The 9,965-nt window shown below is 41.3% G+C and overlaps 1 protein-coding gene and 5 non-coding genes across 6 annotated transcripts in view; all 6 read right to left on the reverse strand.

The window, feature by feature from the left end:
- The window catches only part of LOC124276636, a 48,169-nt gene extending 38,907 nt beyond the window's left edge, over positions 1–9,262 (reverse strand). The window contains exon 1 of the mRNA XM_046712300.1: positions 9,182–9,262. Coding sequence (XP_046568256.1) covers positions 9,182–9,259 — 78 coding nt within the window. The 5' untranslated portion in view covers positions 9,260–9,262. The remainder of the gene's footprint in view (positions 1–9,181) is intronic.
- On the reverse strand, positions 101–265 carry LOC124276650. Its single transcript, XR_006898599.1, has one exon. It is a non-coding gene; the product is annotated as a U1 spliceosomal RNA (small nuclear RNA).
- On the reverse strand, positions 3,358–3,522 carry LOC124276652. Its single transcript, XR_006898601.1, has one exon. It is a non-coding gene; the product is annotated as a U1 spliceosomal RNA (small nuclear RNA).
- Positions 4,798–4,962, reverse strand: LOC124276654. The gene has a single exon (XR_006898602.1). It is a non-coding gene; the product is annotated as a U1 spliceosomal RNA (small nuclear RNA).
- On the reverse strand, positions 6,246–6,411 carry LOC124276639. The gene has a single exon (XR_006898588.1). It is a non-coding gene; the product is annotated as a U1 spliceosomal RNA (small nuclear RNA).
- LOC124276655 lies at positions 7,381–7,545 on the reverse strand. The gene has a single exon (XR_006898603.1). It is a non-coding gene; the product is annotated as a U1 spliceosomal RNA (small nuclear RNA).
- Positions 9,263–9,965: the final 703 nt, after the last annotated feature.

Genomic DNA, 9,965 nt, shown 5'->3' on the forward strand with positions numbered 1-9,965 from the left:
TTTCAACTCACCCATCACTGATAAACAGTTAACATGGCGATGTTATAATGAACCACAACACTTTCAGCATTTGACAATTCTATTCTTTTATTGGAGTTTTCAGGGGTTAGCGCGGACGCAGACCCCCACACTTATAAATTACGTACTCGAGTCACCCGCATTTGGGGTGATCGCAGGGGTCAGCCAAACCGAGGTGCAATGGAAAGGCCTCGCCCTGGGAGGACCGCCTTGCGGATCACGGTAACCTCCCGTACCAGGTAAGTATGCTTTGGTTTCCTTCAAATCAGTACTAATACTTGCTCTGGAATGACTCACTTGGGGTGTTGCGGCTTACATATCGAACCTATATAAACAGCAGAGTAATAAGGGAAAATACATCTCTTCTGCATTCAAAATACAAATCAACTTTAATTTTGTGGTATTTACGGTTTTTAATAAGACTGTGCCCGTTAAACGTAGACTTCATTTGGGATCATAACCGACACAGTTGTGTACACGCATAGTCAACGTATTCCGTCTAATCTCCGTACAGGGTTGAGAGGATACAAACATTTATTGAAGGATACGCGAGCCTGAAACCTTACTGGTATTATGTACAACAAATAACTTTGCTAACTGCGAATCAAAGTCTCGGTTTCACTTTCTATGTCTTGAATACCGGGATATTAAGAAGCATAATCAACATTAAAGTCTATCAAAGGAGATATCCGAGGCGGCGCTGTTTTGAGTTTGCAAACAATGAAATGTGAAGGTCACTTACGTCGACCAATCAAACACTAGCATTTGAACCTGTAGGGTCGCACTGCCTTTCCTTCTGCCTCGACACGAGGTGTAGAGTAAGGTGGTGTTATTGATTTACCGCTGTAGGTCACAAAACCATGAAAACCCCGTTACGGTCATTGCTGCAAAAGATGCAGGAAACGTCTGGCTTCACTGTGAAAGGGTTCGACTCGCTGATATACTGTTAAAACGAAGAAAAAGTATTCATTGTTGATCAAAGGCAATTGATAAATTAACATTTTCAAGTGTACACAGTCCAGAAGTATTTCGGCATAGATCTTATACAGTTGTCAAACTGAAGGAAATACTACCGACAGCACAAAACAACTTCTAAAATGCCAATCAAAGCGATCTTGGGTCCGTTTTACATGTTGTCAGCTCATGGACCCAAAATGATTAGACAGGCGGAGGGATGTTTCTTTAAATAGTATTTACCTTTTTCTGGTCATATTATGTATAAGTATGGAATTTCTTAAAGCCTGGAAAGTAATGATATTTCATCACTGTTTTCCGCTAAATTCATCACAGAACCTATTCATTTCTTTGTAGTGTGTGAGTTTAGTTAAACGCCGATTTAGCAATATTTCATCAAATTGGCAATATTTCATCAAATGGGCTTCACATTGTACATTTGATCTGAAGAAAGACTTTGAACTATCAAAAGTTCAGTTAGACATTGATATCATTCTTTACGGCAACCCTGCTCTGCCAAATACTATCAATGAAAATATATTTAGACATGTGCATAAATACATTGTACGAAGTAAGCGCTTCAATTAATCAATGATATGTCTCAATATTATTATGTCCATCCATTACGTCCAATCATTATTGTTCATGTTTCTGATGGGAGCGGGCGGTAATAAGTTACATAACTTGTGCTCAATCCATTTCAACACTGAATAAAATATGTCCAAACAACAAACATTGTACCCATGTGGGGAATCGAACCCTGGTCTTCGGTGTGGTGAGCGAACGCGTTAACCACTAGGCTACCCCACTGTCCCCATCTCTTTGAAACGCATCATTAATACATATTACACCTGTACTACACATACCTGTTACAACATACAAATACAACATGATATGTATTACTATCATATAAAGATGATTATAAATTCTATCTCACATACGTGTACATGCTTTTAATAGCATTACACACGCTGGAATAGGGTTAGAAGAACGGGTGAGGTTCGTCGTGCTTGAGAATATTTCGCTCATATGGCATCGTGCATGCATGCGTATGTGTATGTGCGGCTGCTTGTACTAGCCCAGACTGAAGCTGGTTTTATAGTGCTAGCCCACTGAGATACCATGCCGCAGTGAAGCATGAATACCCCACTCAGACACATTATACTGACTCCGAGCCGACCAGTCCTTGTTGTACCCATCAATGCCGAGCGCCAGACGAGCGCCAGACAGGGACCAACAAGTACCATATTTTAACGTCTTTTGGTATGACGCGGTCGGGGATCGAACCCGCGACCTTCCGCTCTCCGGGCGGACGCTCTAACCACTACACCACGGAGGCGGTCTTAGAAGAACGGCGCCTCATAAACCTTAAGTACTAAGCTTAGAATCAGTTTTACCCGAGGTTGAAGTTTTGCCCGTTTCACAAAGCAAAGCAGCTAATTAATATAGAATGTAAAGTTGTAATCGTTCGTCATGAAGGGATACGAAACTTTCACATTGTAAATTGCATTTTTTCGCGCTTTGGGAGAAAGAGACAAGTTAGTGCAACACGGAACCCAGAAATACGCCACCTATTTCACGGGGACTGAAAAATATCAAGTGTGGATCAGACAATCCAGTGATTGTTATTACGAAGAACGATCCATCCGGGTTACGATAACACATATCAACCAAGTCACTGTGTTTGGTCACTCAATCCATGTGGCCGCATTTCAGAACAATCAAAGGTTGCTGGGGACCATTTTAACCTGTAATCCCCACTGCTATACATGTCTACTTTTAATCTAGCGCTTAAATTATTCAGTCTAAGAGACAAACACCAAGCACAACAAAATCTCGATACCAAGATATCGATCCGATCACGGTAACAATCTCGAGAAGACTAATTCTAACGGAGAAATCTCATGTTCCAGCTCCATATCTTTGTTAAAATCAATGAAATAATTGAATACAAAGATTGATTTGTTCTTTAACGCCACACTCAGCAATATTCCAGCTATATAACGGCGGTCTGTAAATAAAGTCTGGACCAGACAACCCAGTGATGAGAATCATGAGCATCGAGCTACACAATTGGGACACGATGACGTGTCAACCAAGTCAGCGAGCCTGACCACCCTGAAGTCAACTCTTACAAGCATGGGTTACTGAAGACCAATTCTAACTTGGATCTTCACGGGTGGAATAAAAAGAGACTAAGTGCTTTTTAGCACTGCGCCCCCGTATGAGGACGCCGTGTTTGTTTGGGTGGGAAATCTTCTCTATATTATGATTACAAAGGCATTTAACAATACGTACAGTCAGTAACCCACAATATAGCAGCGTGAGAAACGATGTTGTCACATCTTTATTTCTTGCCCAGTTCTATTCTTTGATTTGAGATTTCAGGGGTTAGCGCGGACGCAGACCCCCACACTTATAAATTACGTACTCGAGTCACCCGCATTTGGGGTGATCGCAGGGGTCAGCCAAACCGAGGTGCAATGGAAAGGCCTCGCCCTGGGAGGACCGCCTTGCGGATCACGGTAACCTCCCGTACCAGGTAAGTATGCTTTGTCTTCCTTCAAATCAGTACTAATACTTGGTCTGGAATGACTCACTTGGGGTGTTGCAGCTTACATATCGAACCTATATAAACAGCAGAGTAATAAGGGAAAATACATCTCTTCTACATTCAAAACACAAATTAATGTTTAATTTTGTGGTATTATATTTTTTTTAAAGACATTGTGCGTTTTAAGAGTCTGTTTTGTCTCAAGGAACAAAACTGACAACATCGTGTGAAGGTGAAGCCTACGTATACCGTCTATTCTCCATACAGGGGCGAGAGAGGGCGAACATTCGTTGAAGCATGCGAGAGTCCGTGAAGCTGATATCAGCCATTCACATCAAACAGCTCACTCCGACCTAAATAGCTAACACCAACCTGACACGTCTAATTCCTCACTGCATGTCATGAATACAGCGACAGTAAACAACATTATCAGAGTCGAAGTCTATTTAAGAGCATGCAACCGAATTCGGAGTGGCGCTGTTCAGAGCTTGCAAACAATGAAAGGCACTACAGCCAATCAAATCCCAGCTCGCGAACCTTGAGAATGGGTATGAAGCTTGTCTATTTGCTCAGTCAAAACACGAGGTATGCAATTCTAGGTTTCTCTCGACTTTTGTGTTGTCATTTGTTCTTATCGTTGTTAATCAATCTATTATTTCAACTGTATTCATGAACCAGAGAAGCGTTTGAAATCACGCTTCACTTATCTTTATTAGCATTTAACATTTCAATGTCATCGCTAGAAACAATTAATGGTTCAGAGGGGAGGGTTGTTTCACTTCTCTGCAAACACAAAACAGGCGTGGATCGCTGAAACGGACCTCGTTGAACGAATAGTTAACACTCTTTATTCCAGCTTCTTATTTATTCTATGGAAATCAAAATAATTGGTAAAGAGAGGGCGGGTATGGAGTAATCGCTTTTCATTCTACTCCAGCAAGGTCAGGCTGAACATCATCATACGTATATGCAAACAATTAATAAAAGTTAGAATCAACCACGAGAATTATTCTCTATTATTTGAGTTGGGGACTAATTCTAACCTGTAAGCCCCCCCCGCGAGATATACCTGTCTACTTACAATAAAAATAGAGGGAGTGTTTTCAGCACTGTGAGCACAGCAGTATGAGGACGTAGCGTTTTTTGTGTATGGGGAGACTCCCTTGATTAAGGTTACAGAGGTATTTAACAGTTGGTTAACAACAGCATGAGAAACGATGTTGGCCACATCTTTGTATTTAGTACAATTCTAATTTTTGATTTGAGTTTTTCAGGGGTTAGCGCGGACGCAGACCCCCACACATATAAATTACGTACTCGAGTCACCCGCATTTGGGGTGATCGCAGGGGTCAGCCAAACCGAGGTGCAATGGAAAGGCCTCGCCCTGGGAGGACCGCCTTGCGGATCACGGTAACCTCCCGTACCAGGTAAGTATGCTTTGTCTTCCTTCAAATCAGTACTAATACTTGCTCTGGAATGACTCACTTGGGGTGTTGCGGCTTACATATCGAACCTATATAAACAGCAGAGTAATAAGGGAAAATACATCTCTTCTACATTCAAAACACAAATTAATGTTTAATTTTGTGGTATTATATTTTTTAAAAACATTGTGCGTTTTAAGAGTCTGTTTTGTCTCAAGGAACAAAACTGACAACATCGTGTGAAGGTGAAGCCTACGTATACCGTCTATTCTCCATACAGGGGCGAGAGAGGGCGAACATTCGTTGAAGCATGCGAGAGTCCGTGAAGCTGATATCAGCCATTCACATCAAACAGCTCACTCCGACCTAAATAGCTAACACCAACCTGACACGTCTAATTCCTCACTGCCTGTCATGAATACAGCGACAGTAAACAACATTATCAGAGTCGAAGTCTATTTAAGAGCATGGCAACCGAATTCGGAGTGGCGCTGTTCAGAGCTTGCAAACAACAATGAAAGGCACTACAGCCAATCAAATCCCAGCTCGCGAACCTTGAGAATGAGTATGAAGCTTGTCTTTTTTATTTGTTCAGTCAAAACACGAGGTATGCAATTCTCGGTTTCTCTCGACTTTTGTGTTGTCATTTGTTCTTATCGTTGTTAATCAATCTATTATTTCAACTGTATTCATGAACCAGAGAAGCGTTTGAAATCACGCTTGACTTATCTTTATTAGCATTTAACATTTCAATGTCATCGCTAGAAACAATTAATGGTTCAGAGGGAGGGTTGTTTCACTTCTCTGCAAACACAAAACAGGCGTGGATCGCTGAAACGGACCTCGTTGAACGAATAGTTAACACTCTTTATTCCAGCTTCTTATTTATTCTATGGAAATCAAAATAATTGGTAAAGAGAGGGCGGGTATGGAGTAATCGCTTTTCATTCTACTCCAGCAAGGTCAGGCTGAACATCATCATACGTATATGCAAACAATTAATAAAAGTTAGAATCAACCACGAAAATTATTCTCTGTTATTTGAGTTGGGGACTAATTCTAACCTGTAAGCCCCCCCCGCGAGATATACCTGTCTACTTACAATAAAAATAGAGGGAGTGTTTTCAGCACTGTGAGCACAGCAGTATGAGGACGCAGCGTTTTTTGTGTATGGGGAGACTTCCCTTGATTAAGGTTACAGAGGTATTTAACAGTTGGTTAACAACATCATGAGAAACGATGTTGGCCACATCTTTGTATTTAGTACAATTCTATTTTTTGATTTGAGTTTTTTCAGGGGTTAGCGCGGACGCAGACCCCCTACACATATAAATTACGTACTCGAGTCACCCGCATTTGGGGTGATCGCAGGGGTCAGCCAAACCGAGGTGCAATGGAAAGGCCTCGCCCTGGGAGGACCGCCTTGCGGATCACGGTAACCTCCCGTACCAGGTAAGTATGCTTTGGCTTCATTCAAATCAGTACTAATACTTGGTCTGGAATGACTCACTTGGGGTGTTGCAGCTTACATATCGAACCTATATAAACAGCAGAGTAATAAGGGAAAATACATCTCTTCTACATTCAAAACACAAATTAATGTTTAATTTTGTGGTATTATATTTTTTTAAAAACATTGTGCGTTTTAAGAGTCTGTTTTGTCTCAAGGAACAAAACTGACAACATCGTGTGAAGGTGAAGCCTACGTATACCGTCTATTCTCCATACAGGGGCGAGAGAGGGCGAACATTCGTTGAAGTTTGCGAGAGTCCTCGTGAGGCTGATATCAGCCATTCACATCAAATAGCTCACTCCGACCTAAATAGCTAACACCGACCTGACACGTCTAATTCCTCACTGCATGTCATGAATACAGCGACAGTAAACAACATTATCAGAGTCGAAGTCTATTTAAGAGCATGCAACCGAATTCGGAGTGGCGCTGTTCAGAGCTTGCAAACAACAATGAAAGGCACTACAGCCAATCAAATCCCAGCTCGCTAAGCTTGAGAATGAGTATGAAGCTTGTCTTTTTTATTTGTTCAGTCAAAACACGAGGTATGCAATTCACGGTTTCTCTCGACTTTTGTGTTGTCATTTGTTCTTATCGTTGTTAATCAATCTATTATTTCAACTGTATTCATGAACCAGAGAAGCGTTTGAAATCACGCTTGACTTATCTTTATTAGCATTTAACATTTCAATGTCATCGCTAGAAACAATTAATGGTTCAGAGGGAGGGTTGTTTCACTTCTCTCCAAACACAAAACAGGCGTGGATCGCTGAAACGGACCTCGTTGAAGGAATAGTTAACACTATTTATTCCAGCTTCTTATGTATTCTATGGAAATGAAAATCATTGGTTAAAGAGAGGGCGGGTGGCCAAATCTTTGTATTTAGAACAATTCTAATTTTTGATTTGAGTTTTTCAGGGGTTAGCGCGGACGCAGACCCCCACACATATAAATTACGTACTCGAGTCACCCGCATTTGGGGTGATCGCAGGGGTCAGCCAAACCGAGGTGCAATGGAAAGGCCTCACCCTGGGAGGACCGCCTTGCGGATCACGGTAACCTCCTGTACCAGGTAAGTATGCTTTGTCTTCCTTCAAATCAGTACTAATACTTGGTACAGAAATACTGAATTGTGGTGTCCTTACAAAAAGGGAACATGTTTTGTTTTTTTAAATACAGTACACAAGAGTGTGTTTATTCTTTCAAATACTTTGATTAATACATATATATTTTTGTGGTGTATAACATCTACCTACTTGTTGTACATATAACCGACATTATGTGCTTATATTGCTTTGCATCAAGTCGCTGCAAGCCGTGGACAAAATGTTGTCAATTACTATTCTCGCGACACGGCTCCTGGTTTCGCCTGCTCACCAGAAAATCATCCACATGTTGTTACCCACACTGTTACGAGTTCGCGAAGGGTCAAAGATAACAACCAATCAAATCGTATCTAAGGCGCCTGCTCGCGACAGACAAGCATTAACTTGATGATGCGCGTACGGCGAGACACTCACTCTGTGCCATAACCGAACAGTATTCGAACCAGTTATCAGACCACTATTCATGAGTAAACCAAATAAAACATCAACAACAGTGAAACATGGCCCTTTTGAGTATAATTCGAAATATGAACACCCCAGGAAGCTCAGAATGTCGTTTAGAAGTATTATCCTTATTATTCTAAAATTATGTATTTTCTTGTCATTGCATATACCTGTAAATCACTATTTCTAAAATTATAAGTGTATCATGACTGGCTATACTGATTCTTTAGGGGGGAAACGCTGAAAATAGTATGTCGATCATAGTTATGTACTGCGCATGTGTACACATATAAAGTTGATGTGCCTCCATACCTAAAATTATTTCAGACATGTTACTCTACATCAATACCAACTTTGATGCTTTTATCATCAAATGCATAGTTCTTATGGAAACTTGATCTTAGCCGCTCTACTATCGAGGTTAACATACTACAAGATGACAAATGATCACAAAATGTCAAAGTCATACAGTTGACTTCACAACATCCAGAGATCCCTTCTCCAATCAGCTGTAAAGAGCTGTAAAGCTACATACCCTAACAGAAAAACGTGTCAAAATACGCACGAGCCGTAAAGTGAGCGAATGTTGTTGTTGTTGTCGTTGTTGTCAACATATATTGTCACCTGCAAATATTATACTAATCACAGGATTGTCTGGTCCAGACACAATTATTTACCTACCGCCACCATTTACCTAGAAAATTGCAGTGTAGCGATAAACCGACAATCAAACGAAACCAAACCAAAATGTCAATATAGCATAGGTGTGTGTGTGTGTGTGTGTGTGTGTGTGCGTGCGTGCGTGCGTGCGTGCGTGGGTGCAAGGGTGCGCAGCCCCTCCCCATTTGACCCGTGAAAACGGGTGAAAATGAAGTGTTCAAGAGTGCGCGTCTCTCTCTTCCACCCCACCCCCCTTCTCAAAAAGCTGTATCCGCCCCTGAATAGTACCCAATCTGCATCGATCAATTGTCAGTCACCGGACTGTCTGGTCCAGATTTGATTGTTAACAGACCGAATCATGTACAGGAAAATCTCCGAGTACGGAGTTGTACATCAAACATATCCTCCGATGTTGTGAGTTACCCGTTCTCACGATTCCGTCAGCTCACCCCCACCCCTGAGCAAGTATACTTTCGATAGAATCCCATGAAAGAGTAAATATTTACCCGCTCCGCATCTTTCTCCTCCCTTTCCTGCATACAGTGCCCCACGTTCAGCCGTTCAACTATCATTTCTTGTAACATACCAACCCAGGATTGCTCATGATGACAAACAGCCATTGAGCGCTTGACAAAACTTCTGGTCATTTTGCTGTAGCACGTGAAGTCCGTGCGCAACATTCGTGGGGTGCACGTGATGATCACGCAGAAAAAAAGTACTCAGTGTCTTTTCACGCATTATTGGCGGTGTTGAGTTTTTATTTGGAAGAATTCAAGTTGTGAAATCAATAACAAATACGTTTACACCAAACTAAAGTGGCAAACGTACTTTCAATCACATATTTGTGAGGCAAAGAGTTGTCGATTTTTGGGGGCGGTTTTCCGTGTTTTCATACTGACGTGAAACAATTCAAAAAACCTTATTTCAATTTTCCCCGCGGCTGTATAAATTCCCCCCCAGAATTATTCTCATTGAAATAACAGGTTCCTGAAGCCAAGAGAGTGATTTACATCATAAATTGATAATTTATAATGACAGTTATCAAGTGCTGTCAATTCCAATTTTCATCAAACTAAGTTACACATTTTCTGAAAAATATGTTTTTATATATATTTTTCGGCCGCCCGCTCTCTTGCCCTTTAGTTTGGTGATGACAAACACATATAATACGGACGGTCTCAGAGCTTGCTTTTTTTAGAAGTATTTCTGAAACGCGGGCGCATTGAGCGGTGGGTTGTGACAAGAAAGCCTTGAAGTTGTGAAATGTCTAAGGGAGGTAACTCCGGACAC

This window comes from Haliotis rubra, unplaced genomic scaffold (genome assembly GCF_003918875.1).
Source record: "Haliotis rubra isolate DU_JTF1 unplaced genomic scaffold, ASM391887v1 Scf210, whole genome shotgun sequence".
In the NCBI taxonomy this organism is placed as follows: domain Eukaryota; kingdom Metazoa; phylum Mollusca; class Gastropoda; order Lepetellida; family Haliotidae; genus Haliotis; species Haliotis rubra.